Source organism: Zeus faber (assembly GCF_960531495.2).
Source record: "Zeus faber genome assembly, chromosome: 19".
Classification (NCBI taxonomy): Eukaryota; Metazoa; Chordata; class Actinopteri; order Zeiformes; family Zeidae; genus Zeus; species Zeus faber.
In genome coordinates this window covers 16628782-16649778 of record NC_137206.1, presented here as the reverse complement: position 1 = coordinate 16649778, position 20997 = coordinate 16628782, and the positions used below count along the sequence as shown (strand labels likewise).

Genomic DNA, 20997 nt, shown 5'->3' with positions numbered 1-20997 from the left:
AAGCACTTTTCCAGCCAATTCAGTATTACTATTCAACATTTTCTGTGTTTTTTTTAAATAATACATGTGACTCGTCGCCTTTTCCTTTCAGAAATCATTTTCATTATTCATCAATTCCTTTCTTTCTTTTCCCATTCCCCTGCTACCTGCATGATGAATTCCCGGCGTCGGGGCATGCCCCTCTCGGACAGCAGGAGGTACTCCGGCTCCTTCTCTTTCTTGGCTTGCTGGATCTGGGCGAGTCGGCTGATGGGGTTCATGCCCTGGCCGTAGTCTGGTCCTGTCTGGAACATGGGCAAGCGGATGGAGAAGACTGGTCAATTTGAATGGCACATTCAACATTTTTGTATATTATCACGATAACCTATTGTATATACAAGCACGGCAGCGAAAAGGCTTTCACTCATTGTAAATCATGACAAAGCGCGAAATGATCACAGGTGGCTAAAAACAAAATACATTAACAAACATAATAGCATTAAAAAAATGACTGCAAGAAAATAATTTTCAAAAATGTCTGTTAATTAGCTGTTTATTATTAAATATCAAATATTACATAAGGGCAGAAAAGCACAGAAGATGGCTGATTGATGGCTGTCCCTACCTTGAGGATGGTTTTGGGGCGTTTCTTGTAATGCGTCTTGGGTTTCTCTACAGTGGGGATGAAGGGTAACTTCTTGAGGTCCTGCAAGATGGAGAGGGCGGCGCGCTTCTTGGACAACTTCTTGCTGTTGCCCTCGCCTTCGGCCGAGAACTCCCCCACGGTGACGCGGGTCAGGAAGCTCTTCATGTGTGGGGGTCCGCTCTCCTTCAGGACCTGGAGTAGGTAGGAGTAAGCATGAAATACTATTATACAGTATATATATATATATATAAATATATATACACACACACAGTATATATATATATATATATATTCTTTATCCGCTAGTGAATTCAAAATCCCATGTAAGTACAACATAATCCAACTACAGATCACCACACTGAGCTACATAATTGAGCATGAAATCAGATCAGAACTCAAGATTTCAAATTCCCTCGAAACTTTCAGATCGCACATTGTGAGAAAAAAAATGAGGTAATATCTTTTCTCCATGATTAATTTAGACTAAACAACATGACGATATTTGAATTTTATGACAATAGCGTAAGACTATGAACTACACTATTGAATTATTTCCCAGCCCTTGTTTGTGTGTATGCGTTGGTGTGCGTAATAAAATGTGGCTGCGTGTACTGTGTTTGCGATTTATACTGCTAAATATGCACGAGTGTGTGTGTGTTGCGTGTATGTGTGTGGACTTTTCAAGCAACTGCAGCAGGTGGTCCATAACATCTGCTGCATAACATCTTGACGGTCACAATGCTACCCACCCATGTGCGTGTGTGTGTAATTCATATTCAAAACAGACGTGTGGACTGACGTACGCATGCATGCTAGCTTGCACACACACACACACACACACACACACACACACACACACACACACACACACACACACACACACACACACACACACACACACACACACACACACACACACACACACACACACACACACACAGCGTACTTGTTCCTAGATGACAGTCTCTGGTGAGGAGGGTTCAGTTTCCTTTCTATAGCCTCTGGTCACCTGGGAGACCTAAAACAAACACCGGCTGGCGTTAGGTCATGCTTCTGCAATCACATCCACTTCCTGTTAGCGCCGAGAATACTCTGCATGGTCGTGCACTCATGTATATGCACGCATGTTCATATGTGTGTGTATTGCAGGTGGAGTCCTCTCCAACCTTGTTAGGGGAGACACCCTTGAGGAAGAATTAGGTTTCACACATTTCTCTCTCTCTCTCTCTCTCTCTCTCTCTCTCTCTCTCTCTCTCTCTCTCTCTCTCTCTCTCTCTCTCTCTCTCTCTCTCTCTCTCTCTCTCTCTCTCTCTCTCTCTCTCTCTCTCTCTCTCTCCTCTCTCTCTCTCTCTCACAAAAAACTATTGCCATAAAGGTGCTATAGTTACATTAGCTGCCAAATTTTTAGTAATGATGAAAATGTATAATAAAGAAACAATATAATGAGACGTTCACAATAACTGTATATGTGCCACTTATTATATGGAAGCAAAACTGCCAACATGTGAAATCTACAATTCTAGTAAGTTATCTCCAGAGTAATTTCACTAAATACATCTATTTACAACATTAAAAATCACAGGGATGTACGTATTAGGTAAACGGCTAAAATACACGATGGTTAGTTTCATTTTTGTTGTATCTCTCTCTCTCTGGTTTTCTTTCTCTAGCCATCGATGCGGTCTTTGTGATAAAAGCTTCCATCAAACATTGTCTCAGTACAGTTCTTCTTGATTTAAAATGAATTTGAAGCGCGGACAAATCGTATGCATCTGTTCCGATTTCCCAAGTTGTTTATCTGAAGCCCATGACTTGACTTCAAAATAAAACATTACCAAGCTTTCCTCTACATTCCTCACGTGCCTCGGACTAAATCACACCCTGGTGACTGCGAGACTTTAAGAAAAAAAACCCCAAAAAAAACAAAACAAGTGCACACAAACACAAATATATACAATACATATATGTGGGTGTACAAAATCCTTGCCTTCTCCCAGACGAGTAATGGTAGCGCATCTGCCTCTCTAGCAGAGGTAGATGCGCTACTTGTACTTTGAGAAGAAGATGCTTCTCACAAAAAGCCCTTCGTACTGGATGAACACAAATTACAATAATTGCAGCACGGTTGCCATTTTAATTATACAAAATAAACATTTATGACTGGATTGTAATTCAACTGAATTTGCTTGAAAATGTATACACGTCTCTCTGCCACAACCAGGTTGGCACCGGCCCCCTGGTTCTCAATGTCAACCACCTTGTTAGTCAGTCAGGAGTGATGTGGCCGGGGGATTTGTCTCGTCAGACCAGAGAGGATGCCCTGAGATGGAGGGAGCCCGACTGTTGGGTTTGGAAGACCACGCTCTCCCGAACCCTCTCTGGTCTGGCTCCTCACTTGGAGGAGGAAATGCAACATGGCAGCTCATTGTATATCAAAACGTTGTGTGGGTCTTCTGGGTTTCTGACCCTGTGGATAGTTGAGACAGAGACGCTGAAGTCTTGCGGGCTTAGATGTGGATAAAGAAAGGCTGCTGACTCACTGGTGGGCTGTGTGTCGTTGTGGTTGCTCACAATTAGCGGCTTCTGGTGTGTGATGCCATTGTGGGGAATGAGGGACAAGCTGAAGACTCCGCCGCTCTACAAGAGCCCTTATCTTTAGCAGCTGTTTCCCTACAACTCTTTGAATGAGTAACTCACTCAATGACTCACTTTCCAGCCTTCTTTATGACAGAAATCTACTGTCCAAAATAGATAAGCCCAGGCTTTGGAGCTGAATGAAAACTTCATTGAGCTGTTCAGCCCTGGCGAGTTCAGCGATAAGTAGTGGAAAAGGCTTCAAAACATTTACATGAAGAAAACATGTTAATACTCTGACTTAAATAACATAGAAGATAGTGCTATTTTACCATATCACTATCTTGTACAGTAGATGTACAGGCTTTGAGGAACATTCCCATCGTATTGATAAAATACGGAATGCTAAATAAGTAAGTGCTGGTAATCCACAATTATTGCTCCATTTTGTTATGCAACTGCCTTGAACCAATATCTACTGACTTGGCCAGAATCAACTGCAGGTTACTTAGTAAATGCATGCTTCTTAGCCAGAATTTCAACATTTTTGGACGGGAAAGCCATGGTGACCCTGGCAGGAGCTCTTGACCAGCCTTATTTTGATTATGCCTGCTGTTCATGGTACAATGGTATGACTAAGTACCTTAAAAACAGACTTTTAAAAACAAGGTAGTTAGGGTTATTCTGAAACTCTCCGTGAGAACTTCTCATTTTGAGAGCCATGGGTGGTTGAAAGTACAGGAACGAGTCTTTCAGATCCAGTTGTGCATGGTATATAAGAGTGTGTGCATGGAGCTGTCCCTCAATACCTAAAATATTTCGTTCAGGTGAGGGATATTTGCAGCTATTCCCAAGGGGCAGTTCCATTGACTTTGTTCCTCCCAGGTTTAAGAGTAACCTGGGGAAGAAAACTTTTTTGTACATGGCAGTAAATCTGCGCAATAGATTGCCAGGAAATATTAAAACCATAAGCAGCTTGGGAGGTTTCAAGCTGGCATTTAAGAAGTGGCTCAGAGGTTATTCGTTGAAGGATATTTTGTCTGTTATAAGGGTGTCTTTCTATATTTTATTTTCTTGGTTTGTTTTGATGTAGTTTATTTAAATCATTATGGACAGACGCAGACTGGTATCTTATCTGCTGAGGGGGCTGTGAAGTAATGTTGATATTTTAATGTATTTATCTTGTTGTACCTGTATGTATCTATGTATGTACCGAGTTTCTAATTTGTTCTATTGACTGAGTGGCAAGTAAAGGGCCAGGCACTGTCCAAAGAAGCACTGGGGATTTATGATGTTAATACTGTGAATAACCTGCTGAGTGTATTATATTACTGTTTTGATTAATGATTGTGTCATTCAGAACATCCTTCGATTGTGGGTCATTCTTGCCATGTCAAATTTGCCATCCTGATACCTCCCATGACCCTCGCGAACCCCTCATCCAAAAATGGACCACAATGGAAATACTATAAGCCTCTGGGTTTCATTGTGCTATCCTGACTTTTCCTCCTATTTAAACAATGAATGCCATAGCCGAACTGATGAAATTATCTCATAAAATCAACCCATTATTCGAAGAATCATTGATCTGATTTGATCTGGCCCAGTTACTGTAACTGACTGGGGTCTTGTGAGGATACTATACCTTTATTAAAGTCTGGTGAGCGTCGTCTTTCCTGATCTTACGAGAGTACATCTGACAAGTGACTATAGTTGCACATGGACTGATGAGATTTAATGGTGAAACCCTAAAGCGAACAGAGTGATAAGATATACAGTAAGCAATTATACACTGGGGTGTGCTACAGCTCATACTGCACATGATAACGGAGAGAGAAAGGGAAGAAGAGCAAGCACGGGGGGGTGTGTGTGCTTGTGAGCCTATGTCACACTCTCTTGGCCCTGGATGCCGACAGACAAGCGGCAGTCAGTCTCCTGGCAGACGACACGGGATCCACGACGAGCCGATGGGATTTCACCACCCCTCCTTTTCTTTAAAACACGGACACCCACACACTCAACATACACGCACGCACGTCCACCCACACACTAGCACAAACAAACACACTCACTGCCCATCTAAAGATATGGATCGGGTTGTCAGCAGGAAGCGTTCCTCGATTTTTTTTTTTTTTTTTTTTTGGCAGCCCCTTCACCTCTTTTCTTTCTCATGGCGTCTTGCCTGTGAGGCCTGCTCTCCGGCTTCCCAGGGAGACATCAATACTCCAACTTAGCCAGGGATCCTCACAAGCAAGATCTCAGGTACACTAGGCGAGGAGGCGATGGGAGCAGGACGGGACAATAGCGAGGACTGGTAGTGGGAAGAAAGGCTCTATTGTGATGCGAGGTGGACGACAAGTCCTGAGGGAAGTCGCTTGTTGTACAAGATGGGTGGTTCTTGGCCCGGACCCTCTTCTCTTGTGTCCTCCTTGGAAAAAGGAGCCTGCCGTCCAACACACAAGCTGTGATTTATAGATTGGTTCCCCTTTGAAGCTGACATCTGTTTGATATCGCCTGACGGGGGATCAAGTCAGCTCGGCTGGCTCACGGGGTGGCTGTGACCCACCTCGTCGCGACAGGAAGGGAAGAGGACACTGACTGCCGTGACTCATGGGTAATTTCATCACCCAGCAAGGGGTTGTAGGGTTTGAAGTGATTTAAAAGAAACAGGTTGTGGGCAAGGTGTTTCCATGAGAGACAGACATGGATGGTTTTGGTGCCTGCCTGTGTGATGTTTAACAGATTTTTAGTGCGGTAGGTAGTGGCATGACAGTTTCCGTAGTGAAAGCAAAAAAAAAAATCTTGCTGATGAGTTAAAATGGTCCATATGGATCCAGCCAGAGAGCAGTGGTGAGCGATTTGCACGTGGGCTGGGGTCCCAGCGCAAAGGCAGTGAGAGCATGTTGCATGCAACTCGGTAATTTAGGCTCTATGAGAATCTGCAAGGGGGCCTGCGGTGGGAGGTGGGTCGAAAGAAACGTGGCACGCCAAGAGAAAGCAAGACGACTGGATGGTTTGCTTGCGTGCTTCCCTCAAGAGTGTTTAGCTGGACATGGCACTGGGAAAAGCTCTGCGGCTGACAGGGGGGGAAGAAGTGGAAGTCGGACCCAAACCATCAACACCGTCGCCCACGTCCTTTCAGTTTTAAGCAGCGTAAAAAGTCTGCAGTCTGGGAAAAATAAAGACTGCAGCTTCGATTATGGTGCTGCTGCTTTCATCATCTGCCTGTGTGTTTTATGAAACTGGGGGCTTTGTTGCGCACAGGAAAGGTGCAATCTGAACAAAGATAAACACTGCTAACACTCTCGTAGAGGGAGAGAAAGAGAGAGAGCGGGAGGGAGGGAGAGAGAGAGAGAGAGAGAAAGAGAGAGACTAAAACTAGGGAAGAGGGAATGTGCATGAGGAGATAAGCGATGGAGGCAACAGAAGTTCCTGATTTACAGCCCATCAGGCAGCAGTAATAAACAGCCAGACTGACAGCAGCCAGGAGAGAGGCTGCTGGAGGATTCAAGATTCAAGATTTGCGGTATGCGGTTGTGGTTGACTTCTAAAACCGCCACTCTCAGCTTCCAATTTGAGCGGAGTGAAAATAAAAAAGCCACATAATTGCTGACTGTGACAAAGACATGATGGATAATGAATCACATCAATCTAGATTTAGCGGGCTGAAATCATTAATTGCGGTTCCAGGAAAGGATCGCTTGTGTCATGCTCGGATGAGCAAATGTGCATCAAACAAAGCAGCAGAGGGAAGCGAGATGTAAGAGGGAGGTCCGCACGGCCTTCCTGATAATCTAGCAGTGTTGTGTAAAACTCAACAGGGTGGGAAGATCCACCCCCCCCCCCACCCCGCCTTCACACACACACACACACACACACACACACACACACACACACACACACACACACACACACACACACACACACACACACACACACACACACACACACACACACACACACACACACACTTCTCTCTCTCTCTCTCTCCCTTCTCCTTTGTGATCTTTGGGAGTGAAGGAATGGAGGAAGGGAGGGGGCACAAAGAGTAAAGTGAGCCTCCTCTTGTTTTTGGCACCTTAAGGAGTAGAGGAGAGGAGGGCGTCGGCGATGGAAGATTGAGGGGAGAAGGGCTCGACGAGCCAGCTGAGATACGTTGACAGCCAACAAGAGCCGGCTCAGCAGGTCATCCGAGGACAAACTCTGCAGTGATTCATCCACTCAGGAAAGATAGGCCGGGGCTAACCAAAAAAGTTTGAGTGGCACGTAGGGGTCCCGAAAACCCAACATACAATGTACGTGCCTGTCACTCAAGCGATGTAGTAGTTCCTTCCCAAAGTGACCCAAAGAGCCACTGATGCTTCAAGATTGGAAAAGAGAGCAGAGTTTGGCGCTGCCGGACTGATTCGAGGTACGAGTGTGTATATGTGCGTAAGGCAGGGTGTGGAACATCAACATTATTGTTGAATATCTCTGAGTGGTATCATAAAAACCCCAGCTTTTCAGCCCTATATTGTGATACACAATGCTGTAGTTCATATCAAGTTTCATATCAAGGGCCCTCTGTTTGATACGCATTAGGCCAAAGACCCTATTTTCATTTAGTGTCTGGAGCCCCAATCTGAGAACATTTTTATAGTTGGATGTTCCATACCTGTTGATACCATGGTTTGGGTGGTATAATTAGTGATTATGTCTTGTAAATGAAATAACATACCCCAGGTTAACAAAGAATGGTCTACATTAAAATTGTGAGAATCTTACTTCGTACTATGTTTTATTAGAGTAAGCTTTATCCGGTTTGTGATATCATAATGACCACATCACACTCTCGCACAGAATTTGGACTTCACGAGTAGATATTCTCATACAACAATATTGTGTACATTTCTCAATAATTCTCCTGAAAATAAATTGTGACTTATCACCAAGTTGTATATGCACAGCTATGCACATTATACACCCTCAGGGAAACTACCTCGAGCTCAGACTTTGACCCTTTCAAGAAACTGGTTCAGTGTGCTTTACTGTAGCGTCTATTGAAACAGGGGGTGTAGATCTAAGAAATAAGGACTTCCATGAATGCATGAACAATATTTTGGAATGTTCTACATCAGAGTGACTCAGAGGGGATCTTCCAGTGATGGTAATGCATGTTCAAGATCCAAAATTTTCGGTAGTGAGGGAGCCACAGGCAGAGGAGGCCACGGGACCACGACAAGAGAGCCCATTCACGCTCAAAGCATCATGTGGTGGGTGTCACAGACACCAGAAACTGAGACTGTTCACACGCTCTTAAAGAGATAAGAATAATGACCAATCCAAAAATTCACCACTGCAAAAATTTGGCCCTGTTCACATGTGTTGAAACACAGCTGGGAAAACTCGGTCATTTCCTATGAGGATTTCCCATTTGCGTTATTTTTGGACACATATTAGTGTGAAAGTGAGATCAAGCCTACTTTCCACTGAGGTCGCAGCACAGTTCTGACCTTAGCCTTAATGTTAAAAAAAAAAAAAAAAAGGGACGGATATGATGTACAAATATTTCACCTTTAAATTTCTTCACAGGCCTGCCGAGAAACGGTGACTGTTAATCCCATGACGAAAACACCTTATCTTTGCACGAGTGAGGTCACAAATTGTGAAAAGAAAACTTCCTTTTTGGGGGCGTGCGTCACTGCAGCAGCAAATGTCATTTCTGGTCGGCGCTCGCGATAACGGCACCACAATGGACGGGGCGCAACAGGTGATTTCTGACATCATCGACCCTGCCGTTGCTCTCTATCTCACCTCAAAATTTACAGACAGGTTCCTCTTGAGGGCGATCTCATAGACCAGGCTGATCTCGGATTTGCTGGCGTCGGTACCTTCCTCTTGCTCTTCCTTCTCCTCCGGATTCTGAAACGGAGCAGGTGAGGGGGTGAGACACCAGTGCACCAGCATGTCACACTTAGAATAAAAAAAGGCCCTGTTTGTGATCAAACCAAAGATCACAAGTGCAGACAAAGGACGGTATTGAACACTTTCAGTTTAGTTTGCCGAAGGCGCGTCTTTCCATTTCCGTTTCAAAATCATGGGATTGAGAAAGTGTGGAAAGCTAAATCGTCCATTTGTTCAATGGGAGGATTTATTAGGCTTCACTGTGCAATGCCTCTGAGTGGGGTGAGGATGTGATGCCGCCAAGAGTAGACTAGCGAAAACACCAAAAAAACAGCGATGGAGGCCTGTTACCACTTCACATCGTACCACTGGCAGAACATGTTGTCTGCCCACACTACTCTTCAAAACACTTTGTCCCATTCCAGTTTCCTTTTTCTCAGCCACGCATGCAAACAAACGTGTAGACACAGACGACAGCAAACACAACAGCAAAGCAACACGCACGCACGCACGCACGCACGCACGCACGCACGCACGCACGCACGCACGCACGCACGCACACACGCACACACACACACACACACACACACACACACACACACACACACACACACACACACACACACACACACACACACATTGAAGACGGATCGCGGCCAGACTGCTGTAATGGGGAGCCTGTCTCCTTTCTGGCATCGGGCCTTATCTGATATGGGATTGAGAACTCAGAATCCCAGGACATGGATGCTGTTTCTTTGTGTGTGTACAGAGAACACACACACGTTTATACACACACAGACACACACACACACACACACACACACACACACACACACACACACACACACACACACACACACACACACACACACACACACACACCATTATATTTGTTGTCCAGAAGCCAGAGAGAAACAAAAAAACTCTAGAACTCTTTAATTTGTGTTCAGTCCCAAGGCCAGAGATGTTCCACAGTCAAAGATAATAAAGAATGAACAATTGATGTAAAAAAATACATCAAAAGTATAAATTAAAAGGCTACAGGTTTCTACTCTTTGGGTCATTTCCTTGCATTTCCATAAAAGTCAGTTTCAGTGTCATTTTCGACAGTCATAAGCCCTTTGGGGTTTTTTTTGTTTTTTTGGGGGGGGGGGGGGGGGGGGGTTCGGGAGGCCGTTCGTCAGTGGGAACACACTGTGTTTTCTTGATGGTTGTCTTGTCTTGTCCAGCTCTTTGTCTGGCTGTGAATACATCGCTGCGGTCGCTCCCCCCCGTGGGTTCCCCGCGCCACCTCATTGTGTGATCTGATACTACGCATGATCCGCGCCGGGCAATCTGCTACCTTTGACAGGGAGGTCGTCACATGGCGAGGGTGAGCATTTAAAGCAGGCCTTCACAGCGGCCCCCCCAGATTCAGTTGATTTTCCATTTTTTTTTTTTTAAACAAGGGCATGTTTGTGAACTTTGTTATATATTTAACAGCTATGATTCATGTGTCATCGTCATATATGAGATATAGTCTAAATCCCCTCTCGGCAAAATCAACAAGTCAACGTGTGTGTGTGTGTGTGTGTGTGTGCGTGTGTGCGTGTGTGCGTGTGCGTGCGCGTGTGTGAGCATGTGTGTGTGTGTGTGTGGAGTGGTCACTTCAAATTGGAGTGACCACAGCAGATCTGTGACCTCCCTACGAAGGTGACACATAAGGGAGGCAATTTGTCTTCTTTGCGGCTTGGGCTTTTTTCTAGTGTGTGTGCGCGGGGGGGTGGGCATATTTGAGTTATCTCATGACTTTACAAATTGCCCCGCATACCAAATTCCTAGTCACATCCTAGTCATTCCAGTCTTCTGACTTGCGTAATGATATTAAGCAATACATCAACGCTAGAAGAGTCCTTGGGGTGAATAATTCCTGATATCTGTAAAATATCGCACATGTATAAATATAGCAATTTTTCTCATTCAATCTTCTAGTTGTAACTGGATTCCCCGAATTTCCCCCCAGGGACCAATGAACTGTTATCTTAATTCCCAGTAGGGTCCCAGTATTTGTTGGAGTTACAACCAACCCCCACCTGCCGTGAATTCTCGGACAAGCATGGTGCTACTACACTATTTATTTGAGAGCGTGTGGAGTTTGGGAATGTATTCAAGCCACTGAATTTAAAATAATATCAAAACACACCACAATATCTACTGAGGAATTCAAAGTCTAATGTTAAGGAATCCATTTGTGGCCCATTACATTGGTAATATGAACTGCATCCAACTTAAAAAAGATTTTTCAAATAACTCCCCGGAATATTACAAACTGCATGGGATTCTTAAAGTGACGTCATCCATTTCAAATCACCATATTATTTTCAGCTGAATTGACACATTAATATTGATTAATCGCCGGGCCCTATGTTCTTCCCTTTCCTTCTACACATGTCCTGGGTTAAATGTTTGTTGTTGCATAGCTGTACGTGCACACACTCGGATTTGGGAGACAGCGATCTTTACCCGAGTCCTGTAAAACGATAGGCTCACATGCACGCTCACAGTGAAAGCAACACCAACAAGCCCGAAGGGAAAACACACACACACACACACACACACACACACACACACACACACACACACACACACACACACACACACACACACACACACACACACACACACAGTTCTGACTGCAGACACAATCCGCCTCAATTTGTAAAGCAAGACTTGGAAGCGACTAACAAAGAGCTCATTTAGAGACACCGTCGCCACAAGACATCGAATGGGACGAGCGAGATGAGTCGAACATTTCCAAAGTTCTGGGAGGACGCCAGAGCGCGAGGATGCGGGTGTTTGTTTTCCGTTTAGGGATGATAACAATGGTTAATGGATGTTAAATGCACTTCTCGAGAGAGTTCTGGTGACACTTGGAGCGGAGGAAGAGGACACCGGCGAAATGCTAGAAAGTAAGCTCCGCCGGGTTTAAATTAAGCAGCTTGCGCAGGGGGACGAACGGTGGTTTGAATTATACATTAGAGTAATTGGTGCCACGTTGGATTTAAGCCGATGAAAGATGATGCAACAGGTCGACCAAATATAACTACGACAACGACAGAAAATAAACAACCAATCAATTTCAGGTGAAAGCACTGGAAGTTCAGACCTTTCCGGTGTCCATCAAACTGCGGAGTTGGTTTAAAAGACGGGGGACGGGTGTGGAGGTGAAGCCGGGAGGTGGTTATCTGAGGTGAAAACAGCCGGAGGGTGAGAACAGAGCGGGATGGATGAGGCGGCGATGACTAGAGGGATGATTGGAGTGGAGGGTGACCTTCTAAAGCCGCGTGAGTGAGAGAGCATGGGGTTGGTATGGAAACGACACTGGGGGGATAGAGGTGGAAGCACGGGCGTGCGCGCGCACACACACACACACACACACACACACACACACACACACACACGTTCTTTTCACATGTATTTGGACTATGCATTTCATCAGGTATAATTAGATATTGTCGTTTCTTCAGTTCGTTGTTTCATCTGATTAAAAAAATTTATCTTACAAAAATAAAATAACGCTTTTTTTTTGTAATTGCTTAAGTGAAGTATATAGGGGGAAAAAATGTGTTTCTTTGGTCAAATACAATGAAATGCTTAATCTTCCAACCAATTCCAACAATACAAAAATAAATGAAAAATAGTCATTAAAAATAAAAATTGTAAAATCAAAATATGAAAAAGAATCAAAATATATAATCGTAATAAAAAGATATAAAAAAAGTAAAATAGTAAAATAAATATATGAATAAAAGAATAGTAATGTAAGGTGAGAAAAGCATTTGTAAACAATTTGTGTGTGAATTAATGCTGAAGGCCCCCTTTTCTCTGATTGCCCCCGAAGCATTCAAAGCACAATAAAGAAAGACAGTGTGAACTCCTTCACTGCTTCACTTCTTTTAATGAAAGGCAGTGACAGGAGAGGTGTGGTGGTCCAAGGGCAGGTGTCGGACGTTGTTTACCTGGGGAGGTCGCTCCGGGATAGGCTCATTGCGGAGCGCCTGCAGGGCCTTCATGGCTGCGTTGTGTCTGGCCGCTTGGCGGGTTCGTCCCTCGCCAATAAACTCATTACTCCCCACAGAGAGCTGCACGTAGAAGATCTTAGGAACAGGGTAATGGTACCTGCATTGGCCGAGACCCAAAAAGACAGTGAGGGAGGAAGTGAGGGGGGGTATAGAAAGTGGGAGTAGGAGAGGGATAGAGAGACATGATGGGGGAGGGGGATTGTGGAAGAAGAAGCGGGAGAAAGGAAAATAACGCTTTAGTTTCCAGAAGGATTATCAAAGCAAAAACCCAAGGTCATGTGATAGCGGCTCCGAAATTCCACAGCATAAGCCTGTGGTAGATGCGACGAGGAATAAATCAGAGTAATGGGGTTTGTTGGTTTAAAAAAACTCACCACATAAAGAATATACTGTAGTCATAAAACATAACACACACACACACACACACACACACACACACACACACACACACACACACACACACACACACACACACACACACACACACACACACACACACACACCCTTCCCTCTGGCCACTGGTACAAATCGCCCAAAACATAAACCGCCATAGCAAGCTTTGTGCCCACATCCGTCAAGACTTCTAAATAATTCACAAACTACATCAGAATGGGCTCCACATTACTGGCCAATATCGGCTGTTTGACTTTAAAGATTGTCCGAACTGGACATTTTTGTCGTTATAGATGATTTTAACTTACTAGTGAGTTGTGCGTAACATGGTGTTTCTGTGTGTTTAAGTTATTTGCATTGAACTGAACTACTTGAAACTGTTTTTCCATTTCGTCTGCCTTACGAGGCAGGGAAAAAAAGCAAATTCAAGCAGACAAGGAGGAAGATAAACGGAGAGCAAAGGAGAAAAAAAAAATGTCAACGAGGGGTTTTGGCTTCAGCGTTACAATCCAGATTATTAATGCTCACACGGGTCCCAAATTAAAGTCCCACCACTTCATCAGGGTCAATTACATCACAATGGAGCGCTAGCCGAACGCTTGATGGATTGCTCTCAGCCGGATCCCCCAGAGGGGACTAGAAACAAAACACTGGGACCCATATATCCTCCTTCCTTTCTTCTGGGTACCAGACATAGATTCTCATCCCTTTCTCTGGGTCGTGACAGAGCGGGACCGAGCTGTCACGGGCCGTTTCAGCGGGCAGATTTAGAGGTCTACGAGTCCGCGTGTTGATACCCCCCGACTCGTTCGGGGGGAAAGTGCCTGAGAATATCTACTCCAAAGAGTAGGGGGGAAGCTAGTGGGAAGAAAATTGAATAAGAAAAAATTGTGAAGGGGGAAAAAAAAAGTCTTGTTTTCCTCTTTCTTTCTCTGCCAAGATTAATACATATACACTCTAGATTTACATGCACCTACTGTACAGCAACCATGTGTTTAAGACGGAACCCAGCTGTGGTGCGTGAAATGGTGACTTGGCCAAAAACCCAATGCCAAGAATGCATTTTGAGAGACGGATATTTTCATGTTCGGTCAAGGCATTCGCCTTTTTTGGGGGGATAGAAATCAATAGTCGGTGCATGTGGAAGAGGTTTATTTTGGTGCATGCGAGAGAAAATTAAAACAAGCTACAAGGAGCGGAAGCAAGTTCTTCCCCCTCACCATAAACACCACAACTATTAATTTGTAGCTATTCTACAGACTTGCATTTGGCAATGAAATGGTAGTCGGTGGCAATATGGGATTGGATAACCGACTGAATGCAGGCGTGGTTGCTGGGATTTGGAATAAACACAGCAACACAGAAAACCGACAAACAAACAATAACAAGATACCAGACATCATGATAATTACTTCATGACTGCGGAAACAATTATCAGTCAGCAAATGTCAAAAATCGTATGCATTTTGATTTGTTTTGTTTTGGCAGCCATGAAAATGTTATAGACTCCTGAAGATCAGGCACAAATCCAGAAGCACGTAGTGAATAGTCCCTAAAATGGAAACTAACGTAGTACTTACATACCTACGTAGCTACTTGAATTACGAGAGAAGGCTTGCTGCTGCACCAAATGTCCCATTCCTCTAAACTGAAGAGTGCAACTGAAAACAGCAGAGTGCCGAACACTGACTGAAGTTTGTACATTTCCTGACTCAATCTCCATTGATCCTGAAAGTTAATGGAAGGGAAATCCTTTCTCGCAGACACGTAAACATACCTGCACATACTCCCCAACAAAGTGCACAGGGATTTTCATTGTGTTAAAGTGGGATGTCACAAGGGCGTATGTAGGAAGTCAAACAATTGGAGAAAAACATAGAAGCTGGAAGACCAAATCCCAATTCATTTAGAGTTCAAGCAGGTTAGCGCCAGGAGAGTTCTGGTGGGTGTAACATGGTCAACAAGTCTACTCTTCAGTAGTGAGAAAAAGAAGAGAGTAGCGTGAAAACAGAGTCAAAAACTGTTCTTAAAGCCTGTGTAAAACTGCCATTTTCAGTCCCCCCCCCCTTCCTCTCCTTGTCTCTTGCCTGTTTGGACTAACAGTGAGTCAGCGTTTCGACAGCTTCTTCGCCACAGCACCGCAGCCCCGCAGCCCGGCCCTCGTCCCGTTTGCTCTCAGCGTCTCCTGTCCGCATGGGCTCCCCGGTGCGGGGCGGGGCCCGGCCAGCCCTCGCACGTCAAGGGTGGCCCCAGGGTCTCAGAGGACATGCCAAGTGCAACATGGGCCCCGGCCAACAGGGCTGGGAGAGGGGAGCAGCTGTGGTTGGAGCCCCGAGCTGGGTACAGGTGCAGAGAGGGCGGGAGACGGAGAGGGAGAGGGAGAGAGAGAGAGAGAGAGCGAGAGAGAGAAAGAGAGAGAGAGCGAGAAAGAGAGAAAGTGGGGAAGGAAAAGAGTGAGAGAACGAGAAAGTGAGGAAAACTGAATAAGAGAATGAAATGGAAAAGCCAGAGAAAGATGAGAAAGGCAGGAGAAGAGAGCGGGAGATCCAGAAGGCGAGGAAGAGGCCAGTGGGAGATCCTGCTCCGCAACGTGGGAAAGTAGTGGCTTACACACCGGTGAGGGAGCCAAGAAAAACACACAGACACACACACACACACACACACACACACACACGTACACACGCACACACGAAAAGCACATTGAGCATCAAAGCAGCACTAAATCCTCATGTCAGATGGATGTGTTTGTTGTTGTTAAAAATGTATTACTGTTATCAGCCCCTCCAGGAAATTGCAATTTTGCAATCATAATAATTAATGCAAATTCAACCATCTCTGCAATATTTGAGAGCGCTTGCAATTGGAAAAATTGCTTAATTGCCATGATTTTTCCACAATAAATGGGCAAATCAGCAGACCGCTTAAACTTGTTGGCCCTTCCCCAAGAAGCGTTGTTTTCCTTTGGCTTGCAATATTTGCCAATTGTTGCGCAAAAAAACCCCAAAACAAAACACAAAAGGTTGCAAATTGCATCGCAAGTTGTGAGAAAAGCTGCAAAACTCCAGTTATTTTGATCGCAACAATCGCAAAGAATCTCTGCCAAATCCCGAAGGGATTGATGATTATTTTACAGCAGGGATCCATGGAGGATCCCTGGAGGATTCAGGATCATGCAGGGATTTCCATAGCACCTGGTCGGCTAAACCACAAGAATTGCCATGGTGTGTGTGTGTGTGTGTGTGTGTGTGTGTGTGTGTGTGTGTGTGTGTGTGTGTGTGTGTGTGTGTGTGTGTGTGTGTGTGTGTCGCTTGATTTCACAATTCAATCAGATGATAACTCATCAACTCTCAGCACGGAGTAATGAAACTGACTTTGAAGCCACCGGCTTCCCTGCAGCACTCTTTAATGTGGGCCACATTGGTCCAGGCTACTATTTCATCTTAATCATTCAAAGACATACACACACGCTCAATCACACACGCGCTCACACACACAGACATTCAAAGACTCTGGAGTCATCCAGCCCACACACAGGCACACGCGGAAATGGAAGATAAGGCTCTGCAATTAACGCGGCGATACGACGGGCTGACATTTCAAATATTTTCTGCTTGGGCACGGAATCTTTTTTTTTTTTTTCTTTTCCATTTTCAAAGACCATGTTTGGGAAAGAAGTCACTATCTAATCACTCTCTAATGCCAAGACTCTGCCGTGTTCGAAAATGCCCTTTTATCATGTTTAGTACATTTGATCTCATATTGAACTTCAGTTCAGTTCTCCAGATATTGCTACAACAGTAATTTACCAAGATTAAAGGCTCAATGGATAAATTAAAAAAAACACCAACAAGTGAGGAACACACTGGACAAATAAGGAAGATAAATAAGGAAAAATATCAATTTTAGCTTCATAGTAAAATGCACAAAAAAGAAAATTCACATAAATGTTCAGTCGCGCTCACCCGCAACATATTTCTTGCTCACAAAATCAGCAGGCGTTTTGCAGCGCATCCCTGTATCCGTACTTCATAGCTGCTTGGCCCAAAAAGAGGAAATGTCGGGAGGAAAAAGGGGAGTACCTCTGGAATTTCTGTCCATTTGTGAAACAAAATGTATAAAACTGACAAGTGAGATGAAACGTTCCACGTTGTTCTGGCATAAACACGGACAGTGTTTTTTTCCCTCTTACTTGGCTACCAAACCATCGACACAAATTCAGGACCTGAAAACCAACTCCGCAGCCCCGTGTGCTCAAGTTTGACATCCTGGGATCAATTTGTGTTTGTTTTTCAATATTGCAATACATTTTAGCCATACGCATTAATCGCAATGAAAAAGGAAGCTGTTTTTCAGGGGCAAGGGATGGTTGAAACCTCACAAAACTTGGCACGTGCATCAAAAAGGGGTATCTCTTTTTTTTGTCTGATATGGGTCTTGCGGCGGGTGTCTTGCCATGGGTGTGGCAAAATGGTGCGAAAGCACCCCCTACAAAATTTCAGCAAAATAGCCCTCGAGGTACGTTTCACCTGGATGTACAAAATTCGGTCGCCATATGTAACTTCCCAAGACTTGAAAAAAAACGTCTCGTGGTGCCGTGACCTAAACCCAACAGGAAGTCAGCTATTTTACATTGAGTGGGACATTTACAGGGTTCATGCTTTAACAAACGCCTCCTAGGTGATTAATCAGATCCAAACTCCATCAGCGTGTATAAAAGACCTTAACGATGAAAAGTTATTAAAAGCTTGCGTTTCCCGTCGGAGGGCGTGGCCATGGCGAGGCGTCCAATTTCCATGTTTCTCTCAACGCGAAACAGGAAGTGGTTTGTAACTCAACTCTTGGCTTCTTTTGGCTGCTCCCGTTCGGGGTCGCCACAGCGGATCATCTGTTTCCATCTCTTCCTGCTGGCTGCATCTTCTTCTGCCAACCACCTGCATGTCCTCCCTCACCAGCTCCATGAACCTCCTCTTTGGCCTTCCTCTTTTCCTCTTCTCCATCTTCAGCATCCTTCTCCCGATACACCCAATATCTCCTCTGTACATGTCCAAACCATCTCAATCGTGCCTCTCTCGATTGTCTCTGAAACCTCTAACCCTGAGCTGTCCCTCTAATATACTCATTCCTACTCTTGTCGATCCTCGTCACTCCCAACGAAGATCTTAGCATCTTCAACTCCTCTAGCTGTGCCTTGTGTATTTTCGTCGGTGCCGCCGACTCCAGAACATACAACATTGCCGGTCTATCTACCGTTTTGTAAACCTTCCCTTTCACTCTTGCTGGTACACTTTTGTCGCAAATCACTCCTGACACTCTTCTCCACACACTCTACCCCGCCTGCACTCTCTTCTTCACCTCTCTTCCGCACTCTCCATTACTTTAGACAGCTAACGCCAAGTATTTTTGCTCATCCACCTTTGCCACCTCTACTCCTTGCATCCTCACCATTCCGCTGTCCTCCCTCTCATTCTCCCACACATGTATTCCATTTTGCTCCTACTGACTTTCATTCCTCTTCTCTCCAATCCATACCTCCACCTCTCAAGACTATCCTCAACCCACTCCCTAATCTCACTACAGATCAAAATGTAATCTGCGAAGTTCATAGTCCACGGAGAATCCTGCCTGATCTCGTCCGTCAACCTGTACATCACGGTCGCAAACGGGAAAGGGCTCAGGGCTGAACCTTGATGTAATCCCACCTCCATCTTGAACCCATCCGTCACTCCTACCCCACACCTCACCACGGTCACACTGCCATCATACATATCCTGCACCACTCTTAAATACTGTGCAACTCCCAGCTTCCTCATACAATACCACACTTCCTCTCTCGGCACCCTGTCATATGCTTTCCCTAAATCCACAAAGACACGATGCAACTCCTTCTGACCCTCTCGATTCTTCTCCATCAACTTTCTCAAAGCAAACGTTGCATCTGTAGTGCTTGGTACTGGTACTATGGTACTAATCATACTGCTGCTCACGAAACACCACCTCTCCTCTTAACCTAGCTACAACTAGTTAACCTTACTACTCTTCCCCAAAACGTCATGCTGTGGCTGATCAACTTTATACCTCTGTAGTAACTACAGCTCTTTCCTTATTTTTGAAAATCGGTACCAGCACACTTCTTCTCCACTCCTCGGGCATTCTCCCACTTTCCAAGATTGTGTTAAACAATCTAGTTAAAAACTCCAGTGCCATATCTCGTAACCATCCCCATGCCTCCACTGGACCATGCTACCATGCCTTACTCTGGATCAACCGCCTTTCCACTCTTCATCCTCTTCATAGCCGCCCTCACTTCATCCTTGCTAATTCACCGCACTTCCTGAATCACTATCCCCACATCATCCAAGCGTCTCTCCTTCTAATTTTCTTCACTCATCGGCCCCTCAAAGTACTCCTTCCACATTCTCAACACACTCTCCTCGCTTGTCAGCACGTTTCCATCTCTATCCTTCATCACCCTTACCTGCTGCACATCCTTCTCAGTTGGTCCCTCTGTCTAGCCAACCGGCAAAAGTCATTTTCTCCTTCCTTAGTGTCCAACCTCTCATACAACTCGCCATACGCATTTTCCTTAGCCAACTCTCTCTTTGCCTTACGCCGCATATCCTTGTACTCCTGTCTACTATTGTCTTCTCTCTCACTATCCCACTTCTTCTTTGCCAACCTCTTCCTCTGTCCACATGACACACCAAGTACCTTCCTAGCTGTCTCCGTCACCACTTTTGCAGTAGTTGCCCAGCCATCCGGCAACTCTTCCCAACCACCCAGTGCCTGTCTTAACTCTTCCCTGAACTCCGAACAAGTCTTCCTCCTTCAACTTCAACCATTTGATCCTTGGCTCTGCCTTCCCTCTCCTCCTCGTCTTCATCAGTCACCATGAGATGCTGCCTAGCTACGTTCTCCCCTGCCACCACCTTGTAGTCTCCAATCTCTTTCAGGTTGCACCTCCTGCATAAGATATAGACAACCTGTGTGCAACCCTCCTGCACTCTTATAAGTCACCCTGGGCTCCTCCCTCTTGAATTACTTATCTACCACAGCCATTCCCATCCTTTTCGCAAAATCCACGACTATCTATCCTTCCACATTCGTCCCCTTTACACCATACCTACCCATTACCTCCTCATCGCTTCTGTTTCATTCACCGACATGCTCACTGAAGTCTGCTCCAATCACCACTCTCTGCTCCTGAGGTACACTCTCCACCACTTCATCCAACTCACTCCAGAATTCTTCTTTCTCTTCCATCTCACACCCAACATGCAGGGCATATGTGCTGACAACATTTATCATCATCACACCATCAACTTCCAGCTTTATACTCATAACTCTTTTGGACACTCTCTTCACAGATTCTTCTTCTTCCTTTTAGACCACATTGGGATTGGCAGTTATGCAGCTGATGTGTCCCGATTTTTAAATAAGTCTATTGAACAAAAGACCAGACCA

General features: G+C 44.9%; 1 protein-coding gene across 1 annotated transcript in view; it reads right to left on the bottom strand.

Moving 5' to 3' along the window:
* stau2 (staufen double-stranded RNA binding protein 2) overlaps positions 1–20997 on the bottom strand; it is a 96841-nt gene that overhangs the window by 55216 nt on the left and 20628 nt on the right. Inside the window, exons 6-9 of the mRNA XM_080019895.1 lie at positions 13081–13240; positions 8993–9100; positions 605–817; positions 147–284 (exon numbers count right to left, since the gene is read on the bottom strand). Of these exons, the coding sequence (XP_079876021.1) occupies positions 147–284; positions 605–817; positions 8993–9100; positions 13081–13240 (619 nt within the window). The remainder of the gene's footprint in view (positions 1–146; positions 285–604; positions 818–8992; positions 9101–13080; positions 13241–20997) is intronic.